Source organism: Blennius ocellaris (assembly GCF_963422515.1).
Source record: "Blennius ocellaris genome assembly, chromosome: 7".
NCBI lineage: Eukaryota > Metazoa > Chordata > Actinopteri > Blenniiformes > Blenniidae > Blennius > Blennius ocellaris.
This window is the reverse complement of record NC_137656.1, coordinates 3049127-3070402: the sequence shown is the minus strand read 5'-3', so window position 1 is coordinate 3070402 and position 21276 is coordinate 3049127. Positions and strand designations below refer to the sequence as shown.

The window sequence follows — 21276 nt, the reverse complement described above, 5'->3', positions numbered from 1 at the left end:
TAGAAGCAAATAGGTAGGAACTACGGGTGGGGAAAATATGAGACTTTCTCACTTTCTGGCAGAAACTAAAATTTCAAGTGTTTTTTAAACCTCTGAGCTGAAAGCACTAGTGTTATTCCAGGTATGGGGACGGTTATTGATATTGAAACCTCCTTTAGAAAGTGAATATTGCATAATATGACCCCTTTTAAATGAAAACACAAGGCCTTTGGTGCATTTTGGGGTTCTGTTTGAGTGACAACGGTGCTCGGAGCCAATGAAAACACAAGTTTCGTTGTGGAACTTTTCCAAAATACTTGACCTCCATCAAGTATTGATGAGTATTGAAAGCAAGACTTTCTGGATACTCGGAACTCATCTTATGTAAATGGCGGAAACGCTGCTTATATGCAAGGTCACCACGGTCATGGTAAACAGTTCTTCTGCACGTGTGCGAGTATGGAGAATAATGGCGTGCTCCAGAGTGGCGTGACTTCCAGTCCATTTGCTGCTTTTATTGTCCATATTGGTAGTTTTTAAAATGCATGTCACAATAATAGCGTCCAATACGTCATCTGTCCATATGACATCCGTCTATGCACTCTCATTGTTAATGTTTCTAGTGTATTGTTATCTGTGTGTGTGAGATTTCATTACAAAAACATTCGCTATTTCATTGTAAATGGACATGATAATGCAAAACTTTTCTGAAACGAAAATGCAAAAATTATGCATTTTCGCTTAAAACGTCATGTAAACGGGGTCTAAATTGCTCGGAGAAGTGAAGGTGAGAGTGTGTGATCTCCACTGCAGTTGTGGTGTTGAGCTTAGTTCAGTTTTGTAATTTTGCAAGCTGAAGTTTGTTGGTTTGATTTCGACTTCCACTGGTCCCAGTGAGAAATAAAACATTCAGTTAAAAACGTCCCATTGTTCCATGTATGTCGTGTTTTGAGGATTATTCCTCTTTGGCTTGATTTTCCGTGAAATATTTCAATAATCATAACATGTTTTTCAAATCTTTGTACACAATGTTTATCGAACGTCATTTTTATTGCTGCTTTTATTCTGCTGAAGGTAGAGTTCGGATAAATAAATGGACAGTGTTTGCCGGATACGAATTGATGTTTGCTGATTAGAATTTTCATTTTCTTCTCGAAAATGTCTTTCTCAGAAGGTGTTTACACATGTGGCCTAGTTTCCTGGTCTAGACCAAAGGAAAAAAGAAACAAAACAACAATATTGCATTTGAGTATAGTTTTCTTTGTGTTCAAGTTTGGTATTTTAATCATTGGACATTCAGGACGCGCGCAAACAGAAAGTATATTGGATACTGTTATGTAACAGAACTTTCATAACTACAATATCCCTGACTGCTCGGCTAAAAACTCTCCTGTACAACGCATAGTGGTATTTTAATCTTTAATTTTATTTCACATTCTGTTCTTAGCTAACTTTTTCTTATTGTTTCTTGTTGTGTGTTATTTTCCTGCCACTATCTTCAGGGTTTTTTTTTTTTTTTTTTTTTTAACTAATTATATTTAGAGTATCTCATTACAATTTCAGCTTTTGTTAAATTGGATTGTCTTGGCCATTTGGTGTTGTTTGGCCTGTCTGATTGTTGTTGATGCATTTTTAGACTTGTTTTTTAGTCAAAATGGGTCGAAAATTGAGTTGCAAATGCACACAGACACACACAACCATGATTTTCAGAACAAATGCATTTTCATCTTGATTTAATTTGTTGAATTGTAGTATATCGCCTAGCTTGTCATACAGAATGAATATTCAGGAGGTTTCCACTCCTACAGATAAGAAACTAGGAAAACCAAATGATGAATCTGGTTTTGTGCAGTTATTTGAAAAATAATAAATAAATCAGAACGGGAGGATATTATGTAACTCAAAATATTCCTAAAAGGAATTTTATTTACAACTGGGAATGTAGTTGGCATGTCAGGCGAGTTAGTTCTGTTGGTTGTTTTAGTTTTTGTATTACGGAACTATGAAACCTCCTCGTCCCAGGAGAATATGGAGTGGGAGTCATTCACTCTGGAGGAAAACGTGCATATAAGCCATCTACTCATGTATACGTACAGCCGTGGTCCACGTGCGCAATGGCAGCGTTTTCAAAAAGTGGTGTTTCCAGTGGCTCTGAGCACTGTTGCGCGTAAACAGAAACTCAAAATGCAATGAAACTGTTCTATTTTCACTCAAAACGTTGTGTAAATGGGGCCTTGCACATTGAGAGAAACAACTACTTAATCTTCTAATGTGTCAGGAAAGCTGTTTCCATAAAGTTCCACCTTGGAAGCCGTTTTCATAAAGTTCTATTTTCAATGTCAAACACCATTGTCATGTTAATAGACACCCCAAAATGTACTGAAATCTTGAAGTTTTCACATGTGTATGATACACTTATCCCGGGGTTTATTTTAATGGTAGATTGTTTTTACATTCAACAACTATTGGATTGACTCTTAACTGCCCGTTGCTTCTTTGAGTGACTCAATACACCACCTTGTGTTTCAAACGTTGTACTGCTAAACTGAATAGGCTGCAAGGAAAACTTGCTCGGAAGATATTGTCCTCGATTTAACAGAATAGCTGTTGTTTTTGTCTCATTGAAATGATTGTTTGAGGGGGCATTGTTTCTGAGATCACCAATCAAACAAACAACCACAACAACAACAAAAGAAATTCCACTTTCACTTGCTCCTCCGAGCAGCACGTCCCTGCCCTGCCATCCACGGTTTCCGCTGGCTGTCGCCTCGCACTAACTTCAAGTCACGGGCCTCCAAATCACTTCTGCACCGGGTGCCACAGCAACTGAAGCAAAAGCCAAGTTGCGAAGCGCACGGCAGCACATTCCTGAGCTGAAGTGACAGAGGCGCTGCCCAAAAACACATTCAGTACTTAGAAAACGCAGACTGATGAAAGGTCCGTCTTTGAGATCTGTACGGCAGCGTTGACATCACAATGAAGCATTAGCGCTGATGTCGCGGCAGTGAAAGGAGGACATTCAAGAGGTTTGTCTCAAACAACCTCAAAGCAGCAGCCATGGTTATTTTTCTCATATTGATTCATCAAATGACTAAAGCGATGTGATTTGCTTTTGAGTTGAAGGTCATTGCAGTATATACAGGATATATATATATATATATATATATATATATATATATATATATATATATGGTATTAGGATTTTGCAGAAAAAATGTAATTTAAAAAACGGTTTCAATGAGAACAATAAGTCTGAGCATGCAATATTATGATTCCTCCCTCTTCCATCAGCTCAAATCTTTAGGGGATCAAGAACATTTTTTATAATTTACACCTGATATAGAGAATCCAAGTGTCTTTTACGTATAACCGAGGTAAAAAAAGAATCATGGGACCTCTGGGGAAGTGTTAAAAAGCGACATCAGGACCACAGCTTGTAGACCTCGACCATAGATTAATGTTAGGAAACCAATCTTCGACATTTATTTGGTTTATTTTAAACTTCTTTTTTCTTGGAATGTGTGAAATTAAAAACGTACAATGTGGACTAAAGCAGTCTCCTAACAAGAACACAATTATACTAATTGTCTGTTCTTTGGACTGCCTTAAATGCTGTTCAATCAATCGCCATTGTCAACTAAGTTCTTCAAAGGAGGTTGGTTTTTTTTTTTTGTGAAAGAAACTGAGACAGACTTTAATACCCAGACATCCTCAGACATCCATTCATCCGTCCAAGCACTTGTCTGCACTCACTCTGAATTTCAAGTTGTTCCATAGGTGAGTGAACATCTGTTGCACTTTGCAAATTTTGAAGTGTTTTGCTCCAATAATACTTTGATTCCTCATATCAAAAGAGCATATTTGCTTGTGTGTGTGTGTTTTTTTTTTATATATAACATAGAAGCTTCTTATTTGTAATTTGGTTTTGTTGCTCTCCAACCCAAAACCAATCCGCTACTTTTACTTCATAGATATCAAGAGGTGTGAGAGCAGAGCAGATCTTTTAATTCGCCAAGAAAGGAGTCCATGAGAAGCCTGTATAATGAGTTTCTTTTGAGAGGTTCGTCTGAGAGAAAGTGTGAAATGAACAACCAAACTGGAAGCCAATTTTCTACATGGCTGAATGAAAGCCTTTAATCCAAGATGAATCCCCTCGATCTACAGTAGCTCAGGTAGACAGGCCGGGCGAAGGTACAAAGGGGAATTCACTAAATGCTTCTGCACTGCCATACAAGCTGCTCGCTGTCGAGCTTCACAAAGACATTGCAATGCTACCCCCCCCCCCAAAAAAAAACAAGTCAGCATTTAACTCCGTCCCACCTCCTGCTGGCCCTGTACTTGTTACCACTTTCAAATCTCGCTCCTCGGTTGTTTTCCTCATAGGTCAGAGGAAGTGTCCCAGGGAGCAGATGATGAGCTTTCATTATTAAGCCAAGCAATTACATCCCTCCCAGTCCGGGCTCGGCGCCGGTCGCTCCCCGTGTTTACCCCGTTAAGATAAGACAAGAGCGAGGCGGAATAGTAATGCGGTGGCGCGGAGCGCGGAGGGGAGGAGGTGTGGCATTTGAGAAGCAACGGGGGGGAGGCGTACGGGGGGGGGGAGGCAGGCCCACCTTGTGTTCTCCCCCCGTATCTTTTCTGATTAACCTCCAGAGCGATAGCGCACAGCTGAGCTGCAGATAGCTCTCCCCCCTCCGACTCTACCTGCCGCTGCCGGGCGTGCTGTTCACATGAACATGCTGAACCCCGCTGGGTTCAAAGCGTCTCCTGGTATTAGGTACAATAAGCACATCTATTTTTTTTTTTTTAAACACGTGCTACCGGTTGGTTGCGGGAGGATGATCCGCGGGGTGGATTAGCGCCGTACTCGGCTGTGTCACTTTTGATACAGCTGCTCGGTCGGACCCCTGCCGGCGTCCCGTCGCTCCCCAGAGAGTCCGCCTGATGGAGAGGCTTAATCCATGTAATTGCATTGATGAGACGCTCGGCAATTATTAAAGCTCCGCCGTCGCCACGGGCGGCTGAGCTGCTGTCCAAGGGACAACATGTTTGAATCATGTGGCCTCACGCTGCCTGACTGTCGTCTTCACAGCAAGTTGAGAAGTTGAGCTAAGTTCAGTGTAGTCCTGCTACGTTGAGGTCAGGCATACGAGTTTGGAGTTCCTGAACACGAAGGAACCGAAGTCTAGATGTCTGAGAAATATTTGTTTTCAACGCACTAACTCACTTAAGTGACTTGTACAAACAGCTCAACCATAGTGTTGCCTTTGATTATGTAATTACAGTGTTCTTTAAGTGGGGTAACATTTATATTGGTATATCTTGCCTAAGAGCTTATGCAAGAACTTTTTTTGCTGTCACTCCAGTTTATACGTTTGGAGACAACACAGCATGCGACTGGAAAATCAAAGGGTTTCCAGTTGTAGATTGCTAATGTTCACATGAAAAGGGACGACTAACATGTCCATTGAGATAAAATCCCGAACTGGGAAATCAGCGGGCAGTGGTTAGTGAAGCAAACTTGTAGGCATCCTGGTTCAAATCCCACGACGACGACGACGGGTGACCATGTCAGGAAGTCAAACGTGCCAAATCAGGCATGCAGACGACATGATCCGCGGAGGCGACCGCAGGAAGGAGCGGCCACAATGAACGACACTGACCGAATGAATGGTGCTTCCAAAGTCACATTAGACGCTGCTTCTTCTTATATCAAATTCTTGCTGGATTTTTTTATATTTTATTTTTTTATTGTATTTTTTAACTGCTGGCCACCTGAGAGGCTAGTTACATTTTGACAAGTACAGGGACTTCATGAGTAATCAGTATTCCATATGGCATGCTCTTCCCGTTTCTGTCAGGGTGTAGGGTGAGGTCCCCTTTAAGAGTGGGCGGGCCAAGGTCTGGGCTGTCAGCACCTCACCTGTGGCCACTTCTGGTAATCACCCTGCCCTATATATGTCCTGTCTGTGTGTTTGTTCAGTGTTGGTTTGTTTGTTAGCGATGTCCCGTCCGTCCGGTCCAGTACTAGTCTTCCATGTCTCGTCTGTCCTGTCCAGTCGTTGGAGTCAAGTCTGCTGTGCTCCTCACGTCAAGGAGCAACCTGTGAATCATCGGTCTGTGCTGTCATTATAATAAAAGACTTGATTGAACCCAGCCTGCCTCCAGAGTCCTGCACTTGGGTCCTGTCCGTATCCGTGACAGAACAAACCAACCATCATGGACCCAGCGGACTCTGGTCACCAGCTGCTAGGAGCAGTTGGCCAGCAGGGAAGCCGGCTCACTCAACACGACGAGCAGTTGGCTGGTTTAACGGCGGGTCTCCACGACCTTTCACATCGACACACGTCAGTGGAGAGTCAACTGAACCAACTCACCGGTCACCTCCAGCAGCTCATCACTCGCCTCTCGGTCCCAGAGGTTCGGGCTGCCGCTGCCGCCGCAGTGCCGCCAGCTGCCGCCGCTGCCGCCGTCGTGGTGCCGCCAGCTACTGCTGCCCCCGCCGTGATGCTGCCGTCACCGCTCTCAAGCCCAGTACGCTTCTCGGGGGACTCCGGGGATTCGCGACCCTTCCTGGTCCAGTGTGGTCTCCACTTCGAGATGCAGCCGGGGGCGTTCCCAACAGAGAAGTCCAGGGTCGCGTACATCATCTCCCACCTGTCCGGCAGAGCGGAGGCTTGGGCCACCGCTGAATGGAACCGCCAATCCCGGCTGTGTGACTCGGTGGACGAGTTCGCAGCCGCGCTGTCGAAGATCTTCGATCGGCGTCCCGGCGGACCGGAGGCGGCTCGAGCGCTGGCAGCGCTGCGTCAAGAAAGGAGGCCGGTAATCGACTACGCAATTGAGTTTCGCACCCTCTCCGCAGACTGCGCTTGGAACGATGCGTCACTGCGGGACACCTTCCTCTACGGGCTGGCCAGCCCGGTTCGCGACCAGCTCTTCCTGAGGGATCTCCCCGACGACTTGGACTCCCTCATTGCCCTGGCGGTCAAGATGGAGAATCGTCTGACGGTCCGTGATCGCCTGAGGCAGACTGACCAGCAGGGAGGAGAATCCAGGAGCGCACGGGAGGAGCACGCCCCTCTCCGTCCCGCCCCCCAGCAGGAGCGAGTCCCGAGTGTTGCACAACCTCCGGAGGAGCCGATGCAGGTTGGCCTCACCTGCATCTCCACGCAGGAGCGGCATCGGCGCCTGACCAGCGGCCTGTGTCTGTACTGTGGTCAGCACGGGCACAGAGCTGCAGCGTGTCCTCTTAAAGGGACAGGCTCACCTGGGTTAAGGAGGGCCCCGGTGAGTCTTAAGAACTCCTCTACTGCGCCTTTAAGAAGACTCACGCCGGCTCAACTGAGGTATGCCGACAACACGTTGGACATTGAGGTTTTCATTGACTCTGGTGCAGATGAGAACTTTATGGACCTTAAGTGGGCTGAGAGACATAATATCCCCACTGAACTGTTATCATTGCCCTTGAAGGCTCTTGCGTTGGATGGACGTAAAATATTTTCTATTGATAAAAAGACTCTTTCTGTTCAGTTATTGTTTGGTCCCTCCCATGTTGAGGAGATTTCTTTTCATTTAGGGTTAAGTCCGTCCTACCCAGTTATCCTGGGCCTCCCTTGGTTATGTTTGCACAAACCCCATATTGACTGGGACTCGGGGGTTATTTTGAGTTGGGGAGGGGATTGTTCTGAGCATTGTCAGTCAGTGTCTGGGGTTAAGGTGGCAGCTGTGGAGGTGCCTGTGTATCCGGACCTCGAGCGAGTTCCCAGCTGCTACCACGATCTAAAGGAGGTGTTCAACAAAGGGAAGGCGACATCTCTGCCACCGCATCGTCCTTATGACTGTGCCATTGAGTTATTGCCGGGTACCACTCCTCCCAAGGGTCGCATTTACTCTCTCTCACAACCCGAGAATCAGGCCATGAAAGAGTACATTGAGTCTGGCTTAGAGGCTGGGATAATCAGACCCTCGTCCTCTCCTGCAGGGGCGGGATTTTTCTTTGTGGCAAAGAAGGACAAGACTCTTCGGCCGTGCATTGACTACAGGGGCCTCAATGAGATAACCATTAAAAACCGCTACCCACTACCCCTCATGACTTCGGCCTTTGAACGCCTGCAGGGCGCCAAGGTCTTCACTAAGCTGGACTTGCGCAATGCTTACCACCTGGTCCGGATTAGGCAAGGGGACGAGTGGAAAACGGCATTTAACACACCTTCTGGCCATTACGAGTATTTGGTGATGCCATTCGGTTTATGCAATGCCCCTGCAGTGTTCCAGAATCTCGTCAATGATGTGCTGAGAGACGCATTGAATAAGTTTCTGTTTGTTTACCTCGATGACATTTTGATTTTTTCTTCAGATCTTGCCAGTCATGTCAAGCATGTTCGTTTTGTTTTGGAGCGTCTTCTCAGCAATAATTTGTTTGTCAAAGCCGAGAAATGTGTTTTTCATGCTCCCACAGTTTCGTTTCTTGGGCACGTCATCTCAGAGGGGAGGGTGGAGATGGACAGGGAGAAGGTCAGGGCGGTAGCGGATTGGCCGACCCCGGGTAGCCGCAAACAATTATTACGATTTTTGGGGTTTGCTAACTTCTACCGGCGGTTTATCAGGGGATTCAGCTCCGTCGCGGCGCCTCTACATGCCTTAACTTCCCCCAAGGTCCCGTTTTCTTGGGGTCTCTCAGCTGAGCAGGCGTTTTCGGAGCTCAGGGCCCGGTTCACCTCGTCGCCCGTGCTTAGTGTGGCGGATCCAGGGCGGCAGTTTGTGGTGGAGGTGGACGCGTCAGATGTCGGTGTCGGGGCAGTGCTCTCTCAGCGCAGTAGTAAGGATGGGAGGCTGCACCCTTGTGCCTTTTTCTCCAGGCGGCTGACCCCGGCTGAGGAGAACTATGACATTGGCAATCGGGAGCTCCTGGCCATCAAGGCTGCGTTGGAGGAGTGGAGGCACTATCTGGAGGGTGCAGAGCACCCGTTTGTGGTATGGACCGACCATAGAAACCTTGAGTACATCAAATCTGCCAAACGGTTAAATTCTCGGCAGGCTCGCTGGGCTCTGTTCTTCACCCGGTTCGACTTTGTGGTATCGTATCGCCCTGGGTCCAAGAACGTGAAGCCTGACGCCCTTTCCCGGGTCTTTGAACCGGATCCTGCTCCTCGTTCCCCCACGCCGATTTTACCTCCGACCTGTGTGGTGGGGGCGGTGACGTGGGAGATTGAGGAGCAGGTTCGGCGGGCTCTGGAGGGGGTGACGGTGCCGCCAGGTTGTCCTCCCAACCGCCTGTTTGTGTGTCCCCCAGTACGATCTAGTGTTATTCAATGGGCCCACACTAACCTTCTGTCTTGCCACCCAGGAACTGAGCGCACCATGTTTGTGGTGAGACAGCGTTTCTGGTGGCCAGAGATGAACAGGGAAGTCCGGGAGTATGTCCGGGCTTGCCCTGTCTGTGCCCGTAACAAGACCTCGCGGTCTCGCCCCTCTGGTCTGTTGCAGCCGCTCCCAGTACCCACCCGACCATGGGCAGACCTATCCATTGACTTTGTCACTGGCCTCCCGGACGCTGAAGGGTTTACCACCATCCTCACCGTAGTGGACCGGTTCTCCAAGATGGCCCACTTCGTGCCCTTAGCGAAACTCCCATCAGCCAAGGAGCTGGCAGAGGTCATGCTGAGACACGTGTTCCGTCTTCATGGGTTCCCGCGGGACATTGTCTCGGACAGGGGTCCTCAGTTTGTGTCTCGGTTTTGGAGGGAGTTTTGCAGGCTGTTGGGTACTACGGTGAGCCTTTCGTCCGGTTACCACCCAGAATCTAACGGCCAAACAGAGAGGGTGAACCAGGAGCTGGAGTCCATCCTTCGTTGTCTGGTCTCTGACAGCCCGGCTGCTTGGTACAGGCAGTTAGTCTGGGTGGAATACGCCCACAATTCCCTGCCCTGTTCGTCCACTGGTCTGTCTCCCTTTGAGTGCGTGTATGGGTACCAACCCCCCCTGTTCCCAGCCCTGGAATCAGAGGTTAGTGTCCCGTCAGCTCTGGCAATGGTGCGGCGATGCAAGCGCACTTGGCTTCAGGCCAGAACCAAGCTCTTGCAATGCTCTGCTGAGCGCAAGCGGCTTGCAGACCGGCGCCGGGTTCCCGCACCAACTTATGATGTTGGTCAGCGTGTGTGGCTCTCCACCCGGGACCTGCCACTCCGCTCAGACGCAAAGAAGCTGGCGTCAAGGTTTATTGGACCTTATCCAATAATTAAGCTGGTTGGTCCCTCTGCAGTCCGTCTTCGTTTGCCCCGCTCGCTTCGTGTGCACCCCACCTTTCATGTGTCAAAGGTTAAACCTGCCCGGGAAAGCCCCCTAGTTCCCTCCTCAAGAGCCCCTCCTCCTCCCCGTATGGTAGAGGGTGAGGAGGTTTTCACGGTCAGGCGGCTCCTGGCAGCTCGCCGGCGTGGGCGGGGGTTCCAATACCTGGTTGACTGGGAGGGGTATGGCCCTGAGGAACGTGCCTGGGTACCTGCTAGGGACATCTTGGACCCAGGCATGATCAGGGATTTCCACAGGCAGCATCCTGAGATGCCTGGGCCGTCTGGAGCCGGTCGTGGAGGGGGGGGTACTGTCAGGGTGTAGGGTGAGGTCCCCTTTAAGAGTGGGCGGGCCAAGGTCTGGGCTGTCAGCACCTCACCTGTGGCCACTTCTGGTAATCACCCTGCCCTATATATGTCCTGTCTGTGTGTTTGTTCAGTGTTGGTTTGTTTGTTAGCGATGTCCCGTCCGTCCGGTCCAGTACTAGTCTTCCATGTCTCGTCTGTCCTGTCCAGTCGTTGGAGTCAAGTCTGCTGTGCTCCTCACGTCAAGGAGCAACCTGTGAATCATCGGTCTGTGCTGTCATTATAATAAAAGACTTGATTGAACCCAGCCTGCCTCCAGAGTCCTGCACTTGGGTCCTGTCCGTATCCGTGACAGTTTCTTCCCAGTTTCCCCAGTTAATCATCATGAACTGTGCCCACACACAACTGACACCTTTTCCCCACTTCCCATTTACTCCTTCACACAGCAAAAGCATGACTCGGTAGACTTTTTTCATTTTTTTTCTCTGTGTAAATGCGTTTGTCCTTCGTCACCTTGACATTAAATGACCATCAGCCCCAGCGGTGGGGCGATGAGCCGCACGAGCATAGGAACAATATGTGTCAGATGGCGAAGTCTTGATCAACGCTCTCCTCATGAGTCTTCATGATGACTGCGGTGTCGCCCGGCTTACATCATTCATCCGTCCTCTAATTGCCCATCCACTGCCACATTACTCAGCATCTTAATCATCAGCAAACGCCGTCAGAGTGGGCTGGTGTGTGCAAAGTGGAGTGAACCTGGCCATAGCGCAGAGGTTTTGGAGGAGGTGACCTTCAGGAGAGATCGGAATAATGAAATCACAGGGAGGAAGCCTCGCCTGGAAACCCTTCCGTCAAGGCTGACACTGATGACCGCATTCTAATTGAAACAAATGTGCCAATTAGGCGATTCATTTCTCACATCCTCTGCCTCACATTCGCCGGGCTAATTTGTATTTGTCCCTTCATCTTTTTTTTTTCCCCCCTCCCCTCCTCCTCCCACTGTCTGTCCCTCTCTTTGTGCTTACCCCTCTCTCTCTCTCTCTCTCTCTCTCTCTCGCTCCTCTCATTTGCTTGCTGTTTTTTTCATCATTATCCAAGGACTGGTGGCTACAGGCAGACAGCTAATGTGCAGTGTGGCCCCCCCCCTCCCACAAACGCTGCAAGGGCAGACTCATGCCACCCATTAATTGCCTCTTTCAAGTTGCAGATTAGCCAAGATAACATAGAAATAAATACATAGCTAGAACTACACTCGGTAGAGCGCATATCTTGTCGAACTGAGTTAGCATTGCCTAGCACGATAGCCGCTGATCTCCATGAGGTGCCTTTCTCAACTGCTTTGTATGGGAGAATTTTGGGCAGTTTTGGGGGGATTTATTCAGAAATGGTTAGCCGTGAACATCCCAAAATCTAATTAATTGGTCCTTTGATGGTGAGAAATAATCCCTGAAAATTTCATTTAATATGGTTGAGTATTTCTTGCGATAATTGATAATATGTTTGTTTGAACGGCACCATTTTGAAAACGGTGTATCCACAGACACGCATGCAAAGAACGATGCGCTACTAACAACCATGGGAGTACATGGACAGACAACTAAGTGCCAGGAGAACATGGACTGGGACTCATCACACTCTAGTGGCCGCCATGTTCGTTATCGTCCATCTACATGTGCAGAAGAACTATTTACCAAAGCTGTGGTGGTGCGCGTACACAGTGTTTCTGCCGTCAACAAAGAGACGGCCCCCCCAAGCGTTTCCAGAAAATCTTGTTTTGGCCCATTCACACAGCGACGAAGCCCGAGCGTTTTCAAAAAAGTTCCACCTTGAGCCTGGTGTTTTCAGGGGGCCCACGAGGACGAGCTGGTCCAACTGAGTGTGGAAAAACTGCAGAATCTGACACATGATTACTGTTATGATGTTCATTATCATTTCTATTCATGTCAATATATACCTCCAATCCATCATCCCTCTGGTCTGTGTGTCATTTCTATTTACTCAGCGTTTGCAGCCCACGGGCACTTCCCATTTGCACCCAGCCTGAGCACTGTTTATTACAAAGGCTGCCTGCACGCGTCCTATAAATCCATCAGCCCGGCCCATTTTGCCACGCTATGAATGTAATTTGCAAATGCAGCGAAGCAGCTCCTCTTACCAGGGTAGAAGCAGTAAAGCATCGCTAAGTTTGTGATTCATAATTAGTTTTCCTCTCTGTTGCTGGTAATTGGTTATAGTCCTTCTTTTGACTGCTTAATGACTTTAGCATTGGTGGTTGCACTGGCCGGTTGGGGCTAATCAGCAGGGTGATTGGAAACTGTGCCTGACCAGCATATCTGTGTGGCACCAGACTGTTTTAAAGAGAAGGACTTCATACAAAGATCACATTTGAGTGTGCCAGTGTTTTGAGAAATCTCAAAAACAATTAATTTTTAGCTGTTTGAAGATGCAAGATTCTACTTGCTTATGCTAATCTATGGCATTAAAATGGTAAATTGATTTTACTTATAGCACTTTTCCACTGCTTGAGCAGCCCCGAAGCGCTTCACAATGTTAATCACATTCACACACCGATGGAGGCGGCTGCCATCCAGGGCGCTCAACCCATCCATTGGGAGCAATTTGAGGTTCCTGCCTTTCCACATAATTGACAACTACACGTTAGAGCGAGGATGTCAAACTCATTCCTGTTGGAAGTCACACGGCCCTCTTCATTCTCAGTTGGGCGGGGCCGGTGAAATGACAGCACCCTAACACCCAATGACAATCAGTTCCAGATTGACCTTCTGTCAACATGTCTTCACTGAGGGTCTCGAACTGTTGAGGTGACGTCTGACCAAAAACGTTTTTTCATATCAAAAATGCATTTTTGAGGAAAAAACGCATTCAGGCGGGAATGACACAAACAAAAAATGAATAAGAATGCAGAGTTTAAATGTAAATGTCATTATGCCGCTATTCTACTCGTCTGTGCTTGACACGCCTGCCTTATGTTCATCACGTGATTACAAGTCAGATTTCACGTTGCAGCTCTTCTCTGAAACGATTGTGTTTTCGCCCGTTTTTTTGCAGGTGGAATGGCTAAAAAACGAAGAGCTGATAAGCTCCCTGACAGACGACAACATCGACACCCGAGCGGACCACAACCTCATCATCAACGAGGCGCGTCTGTCCGACTCGGGCAACTACACCTGCCTGGCCAGCAACATCGTGGCGAACAGACGCAGCGCCACTGCCACGGTGATCGTCTTCGGTACGTGTTGCTGGCAGCTGCCACCATCTGCAGCTACAAGACATTATGGAACAGTGACACAGTGTTTACATGGCACTTCAGATCAATGTGTTTGGCTCCCTGCACCCCCTTCCACAAGTGATTAAGAGACCAGTCTCTGTGTTTCCACAGAAGAACAATGTTTCCTCTTTATTCCATTGAATGAATTATTCAGAGACTCAATTTACTGCCTCTCATTTGAAATCAATGTGTACTTTATGAAAGGAAATAAGCCACTGTGTCTTAATCTCATTTAAAAGGACTGTTGCTTATTAAGTATTTATTTGCCAGAGGCCCTCCAGAAACGCGGGTTCACCCGGCTTTGATAGCGCCGCTAAAAGTTCAGCTTCCACACTTTGCGTTAGACGGCGAGATCGTGGAGTAAAGCGCTTCAGTCCCAGCGTTAAGTGGGCGACTCCAACCCATTGACCAGTATGAGTCAGTGTCGCCTTTAGAAATGACGTTTCCATTTAATGGTTGTTTTCTTTGGTTTCGCACAGTACCACGCCTTTATCTTAATCCGAGAGCAAGGAGCATTGAACTGGCAATTAAGAAAGAGGGAAGCGTGTGTTTTCCACAGTGAATGTGCTCCACTCAATCTGCAACTGCCGTTACGCAATGTCACCTCGCTGTGCCTCGGAGCCGGTAGAATCATTAATAACCACGAGTCCTAATAAGAGTATTTAACAGCGCCTGGGTATCTGCGAGAAGTAACCGGCGTTGTGCGCTTCACTCTACCTCTTCATGTTTGATGCCGTGCGGCTTTCCCCCGCAGTGAACGGCGGCTGGTCACTGTGGACGGAGTGGTCGGCCTGTAACGTGCCCTGTGGGCGGGGCATCCAGAAGCGATCTCGGACCTGCACCAACCCAGCGCCTCTCAACGGCGGGGCTTTCTGCGAGGGCATGTCCGTGCAGAAGATCACCTGCAACGCACTCTGCCCAAGTAAGTTGCCCTGTCTGAGTTTCTGGCTGTTGATTGAAGACCGATGAATCCCCTCGATTGATGACTCCCCACTAACAGCGGGATTTTCAGCCGCCGGGGTCGTCAAAGCCTTCGCACTGTTCACGACTGTACGAGACGATTTCAAATAATCACTTTTTCAGATTGTACAAGCTGAATCTGCACCGACTTGATGCAATTGCGTTAGGATATGATGAGCGTGCGCCATCCATTCAGGAAAATTAAAGGCGCTAAATATGGCCAGAAGTCTCGCCCCTGTCGTATTCTTATGTTTGGAGAAAAAATCCCCAAAAAGGATGCCAATTTTGCAAAGAGAGCTTGACGCAAGTGCTTGTTAGCATGTACTAGCATTTTACATTAGCCTTCTAGTGTGGCGTGGATGACTACATCATGTCATTCTGCATATTTTTGGGGGGTTTGTTTAAGCTGACGTGGTCGTAGCTGCCGCTACGATGATACCTTGGCCAATCCGAGAACTGTGCACAAAGCCCAAACGATTCTCGCACGATCCCATCTTTCGTCTCAGACGGGGCTGGAAATCATGGGTTTGTGGGAGCCTTAAAACATATATAGAAACAAAAGTGGACTGTTAAACGGCAGAGCTATGCTGTTGTGTGACATCTTCAATCTCGGTCGATTGGCCATTAAAGTGGGCGCTGCGTCAGCACTTTGCATCTTTCCATTCTTGTGTGATATGACTTCAATTGTTCATTGTTTTCTGGTTTTTCTTCCGTGAGGAGCGCATCCTTTCCTAGATATGTATATATATGTATATATATATATATATTTGCTTTGTATCATTTTGCAGACCTAAGCAAAGGCCTTCACTAACAAAGATTGGACATTTTAAATCTGATAACATTGACACATCTTTTTTTAAACATCACATCGGATGTGTTTGGGGGACCAGTTCCTGGTGTTTTATCATTCTGCAGCAGCAAGGCCTTCCTCAAAAAAGAGATTGCTCTGTGGATTGGTTAGCATCGCAGGGAAACTGTTATAGCTCTTCGCCGTTGGCCTCCTGTCTTATGTCTTCTTTTTGTAATGCATTTTGTAGTAGTCCAGAGTTAGGTCATAATATGTGATTAGTGTGGTTATCTATAATTCTGCAGTAATAAGTAGGGTTTTCCGTCAAAATGCTGCGTTTGATAACATCAGCAAGTTGCTGTGACGTCACTGTCGTCTGTGTCAGCTCTTCATTTAACAACACTGTGTGGAACTAAAAATTCCAACTACTCAAGTCTGAAACATTTTCTTTTTCTATTTCTGCTTTGTATTTCTTGTGTTTAGCTGCTCAGCAGCGTTCTCTTTTTTCCCCATCAACCTCCTGCTATCAACTTCAAGTTGATAGCAGGAGGTGTGAGGAGATGTGAAGTTGGTGTGAGAAGGAGTCAAAGCGTTGTCAAAAAAGTTGTTTTCAACTACTCTGAGCACCGTTGTCATGTCAACAGACATTTTCACATGAAAACATCGTGTAAACAGAATCTTGGTTGAGTGTGGCTCTGCAGATGTGGAAGGTTCTCCCCTCCATACAATCACATAGTATTCCCCCTCGTTCTTCAGACTTGATCACCTTTAGACAGCAGTGGGAGTCTTTTTGATTAATAGTTACACTTACAGCTAAAGTCTCATTCAAAATGTCTTTGATTTAGCGTCCGTTAAATCTTCATTATCTACAGTGCATGTGCTGCACAAGCTCAAGTCAGTACCGCCGCTTTCAGCTTCTTCTTCACACGTTCACAGGAATTTGTACAACTTGATTGACCTGTACAAATGAAAAAGTAACTTTACAGCTGTCAAAAGTTATTAATCCTCGAATGAAGGTGATTAAGCTCGACGGGGTATCAAAAAAACAATGTTCACATTCAATTCTCTCATATTAGCACATGACAAGCCATTAATTATTTACACCTCCAGCAGGACTTTCCTTTCAGTTTAGTTTCCACTTGATGCATTTTATTGCCTCTTTTTTCCTTTTTTTTTTTTTTTTTTTTAAAGGCACTTTACATGATCCCAGCATGCCACGATTTATCCATCGCTGATATCTAGAGTGTCTTAATGACTTGAGTGAACATTAATTCCTGGCTCATTAGCATCACAGACGGCCGATAATACGCACTGCAAGAGACGGATCCAGTCATGACCTGACGGCAGCCGTGCCCGTGCTGCATGGAGGGAAAGGGAAAAGGAGAAAGACGGGGATTTATGTTGCGAAAAATAAAGCGACTGGAGGAGGCAGCGGCGAGGAAGGGGGGACATGACTCAGTGTGTGCTGTGTGATTCGGGGGTGAGGAGGTCAGCTTGAGGTATGACGTCGTTTCCGTGAGAGGACAAACAAGGAGGGACTTTGTCGTTGTGTGGAAAAGGGACGAAACTTCTCACGGAGCCAGAGGTTGTCTTCCGAGGTCAGCCGTGCGTCGGTGCGGAGACGCGGGGACGGCGTCGGTACGTCTGCGCCTGCTTCCCGAAAGGCCCGGAAAGAATGCTGGAAAGACTTATTGTTCTAGTCGGCCACAGCGACACGGATGAGCAACAAAAAGTGGTTCCAGATGTTGCAAATAAATAACCTAGAGCGCCCATGTGATCGTATTTCAAAGGAAACTATCGGATATTAAACAAAATCCAGAGAAAGGCGACCAGAAATTGAGTTTTTAATGTGCGTGATATACAAGCACAGCACATGGAAACTGTAAACATGAGCTTGAATAAGCAAAAAATGTTATCTTTTTTTTTTTTTTTTTTTTACAACAGTGAAGGTGAAGCACTGAAACAAATGAGTCTTTCGCTGCAGCGTCTGTTTCTCTGCTTCCCCACCCAACCATAACCCACCACCTCACAAGCATGACCCGCTCTTCAGTGTGCAGAAGCAAGCCGGGGCTCGCCGTGCAAGGTTCCTTTCCCTGCTGGAAACTCATTCAGCCTTGTTGGCTTTGCCACCTGGCTGCAAGCCGGAGCCAGTGAGCGACTCGCTCGGAACCAAAAACAAACTTTTTAGCTAAATTCTGCAAACTTTGCTGCCGGGGTAAGATTTGCCGGAGGGAAAAGCAGAAATACCCCCACCTCTGCTTTTTCTCCCCGTTGTTCTTAAAAAAAAAAAAAATAATAATTATGTCCACACGTTTGTGTGAACACAGGTCAAAACCACGTTGTACATATGCAAGGGTACAACAAAAACAGAAAAGAAACAGAGAATACTTGCGCTCATCCGTCATATTCAAAAAATCCAACATATTACCTTATTAAATCGACGAGTATCAGTAGCTTCTGCGACCTGGAGCGTGTAGTCCGCCATTGTTGTTGTTGTTAAGCAAGGGTTTTTCCGCAAATGTGCATCTTGCCCATCATCGTCACCAAGCTGAGGTTGCATTTTAAAATCTCTCCATTCTGGAACCCCTTTTTCTTTCTTTCTTTTTTTTTTTTTTCTTTTACTATTTTTGGGCTCCTAAAAGTGATCTTCCAAAAGCGATGAGTTTATATGAAACGGCGTTGAGGTGTGGCCTAAATCTTCTTCACTGGCACATCACATTGAATACATTTTGAAATCCATATGAAGCAGAACATTTTGGACCGTTCACACAACAAAGCCTTCAAGTGAAAACGAAAACTTTTAGAGCCACTGCAATAGGAGCAAGTATTATCCAAAAATAGAGATATCCATCAAATTGATTATGCAAAAAGATTTTTAAAAAATTGGTAAATAAGAAAATAACTTCTCATAAGTGCCTGAAAGCTTTTAATATGACCCTTCGCTGACCCCTTGAGCCAAACTTGCTTTGCTCAGCTCACCGAAAGCTGTGACGCACGATGAACTTTTATTTACTCTGGAGATGGAGAAATACATAAGAGCCTGTGAATAAATGAGTTATATATGAATAAATGATAAACGCTGCACATGTTTTCATCTGTCTTTATATCTCTGGCTTCATCACGAACCCAGTTACTGGATGCATTATGCCTAAAACGACAAACTGCAAGTTCAGCTTCAATTTTATGCTACCAATATGAACACAGCATCAATATACACGCTCGGGGCGTTCTGCTGTGCCCCGGATTCTACCAAGGATCAGCTCAGATATCTAAAAGATGTCAGGTTATACTTTATTAATATAAAGTCTGAAACTAATTTCTTTGAGCAAGTTACTGCAGCACAAAGCCTAAAGCCACATCATAAAATAGATCAGAAAAATTGTGGAGACTGCGAAGAAGTAGTGAGATGGAGGGATTTATAGTTGTCCGGTAGTTAAATTTGCACAATCTGAACAGCCTGACGTGAGGAACTCTACATATTGAGTGTTCTCAGGGGTTATGTTGGCTGTGACACTGAAGAACAGATTGTACAGCAGCAGAAGATGTCCTGTTCGTCTGACTTGGGCAGTTATCTCTACATGCTACTTCAATATATATATATATATATATATATATATATATATATATATATATTCACAGCCAAATAGAAACATCATCCTTTCTCACAGTAACATTATAGCTTCTCTCTGTAACAGGCACCTCGTTTTCAAGCGTTAAAAAAAGTCTATGCATATGAGATTCTCATTACACAAGTAAAGTACAGATAGATAAAAATGTATTTATGCAGATTTTTTGCAGTCGTAAAGACTACAAAAGCTATGCAATTTTTTTATTTTTTTTTAAACTGATCATGCAGAACCATTATCTGGTGTGAAATTACTGTACCAGAGAGAAAAGGTCAGTCTCGCCTGAGGCGGGACAGTTTTCCCACCAATTACCAAGCCCCCCCCCCCACCAACCAGCGCAATGATCACACAAATATATATTTTGACAATATAGACTCCTTTTTTTTTTTTCCTGTAGAAAGTTTGCAGAATCTTTGTAGCACCACACCTTACACAAAACAGTATTTCCCCATTAGCGGCTCAGTAAACTAGATATTCACACATTAAAGGTACAAGGGTGGTATAGTGAGTCTCTGGCCTTCAAAGGAGTCATGGGAAACAAGGCTTCATTGATGCGATTAGTCCCGTTGAGGCATTGCCTGATAACATCCAGGATGTACATGTTGTAGCTTGGAGGCAGATATCGCAACACTCCGTCAGAGGTCTTATAAAGTTCACTTCTGAATGGCAGTGAAAAGGAGACCCGCACGATGTGAGATCAAAATGTTATGGCTGAGCAGTGTATTAAATCCTTTATTCTGCAGACTTTGCTTTTGTGGTGGCAGGTGACATATTGGGATTCTGCGCTCGAGGCCTTTCTGTGTCATCTAATTGTTCGACACATGCATTAGTAATCTCTTGATTCTGGCTCCTTCCCATAGGCATAAAACACTGTTAGGTCAGTTGGTGTCTCTAAATTGCTTGAAGGTACGAATAATGAGTGTGTTCGCCCCGTGGTGGAAAGGTTGTGGGTTTGAGTCCCACCAGAGTTTGTTTTTTTTCTTTTTTTTTTCTTCTTGATTTTCACTTATTTTCACAAAACTACTCAGTTTAGCGATTTTGCCTTACATTACATTTACATGGCTTCATTTAAACAATGGACACATTTCGAGCTGAACACATCTTTTGTGGTAAAATGAATGAAAGTAAGAAACGGCACCAGGTCAACAAAAAAACCCAAGGTGGTGTGTAAACCCAAAGAGTTTATCCTCAGAGAAATGGAACGCATCGTGTTTCACATATTGTGTGTTTTGAGGTTCCTTCAAGTCTTTCAATCCATTATTTATTTATTTTTTTTACGACAAAAGAAGGAAACAATCGTGACTCGGCAGTTTGCTCGTCCAAGTTAATTGTGGATGAAAGTGATTACTCAGTGGAAGGCGAAGAAGCAAAAGTCTCCTTAAGCCGCGAAGCATCACTGATGTACTCGGCTACTGAGCGCTTGTCTGCCTGAAATATGAATGCCAGCGAAATGCAGAAATGTGGGGCGTTCAGAGCCTGCTTGATACAACTCTGAGGTTTCTGTCTCCATCCTGACAGATTCCTGTGCACAGAGATATAGAGCTTATCTCTTCTCGGTTTCAGTGAGTGGAGAGAGGGAAGTCGCTGGAAGAAATAGCAGGTAGACAATAAAAACTCACATAATAATAATAAAAAAAAAAAAAAAAGTTACAATGAGTGAAATTTTCATTGAAGCTCTACCCAGCAGACACATGTACATCAGTCACCATGGATTCCGTATCTGTATTTTTTTTAAAACCCACATTCAATCAACTGACATTCGAAATGTCATCCGGTACAAATATAAATGCGTTTCCACTGCACTTAAGTGAAATTCTTTATACATAGTGACTTTTTCTTTATGTGTGTGACAAGTTCAAATGATCAGTGCAAAATGTTTTTGCTCGATAGAAGAACAGGTGAACAATTTGCTATAAACATTAGCATTGGGAGCACATGGACATTCGTATGGACAGACGGCCAAGTTGTTAGCACAGTGACTGTCAACTATAAAACAACCGAGTCCCAGGAGAACACGGGTTGGGAGTGTGGAGGAAA

General features: G+C 45.9%; 1 protein-coding gene across 1 annotated transcript in view; it reads left to right on the top strand.

The window, feature by feature from the left end:
* The window catches only part of unc5db (unc-5 netrin receptor Db), a gene marked incomplete at both ends in the record, with an annotated part of 147564 nt that overhangs the window by 53468 nt on the left and 72820 nt on the right, over positions 1-21276 (top strand). The window contains 2 exons of the mRNA XM_080499927.1: positions 13647-13827; positions 14621-14788. Coding sequence (XP_080356053.1) covers positions 13647-13827; positions 14621-14788 — 349 coding nt within the window. The remainder of the gene's footprint in view (positions 1-13646; positions 13828-14620; positions 14789-21276) is intronic.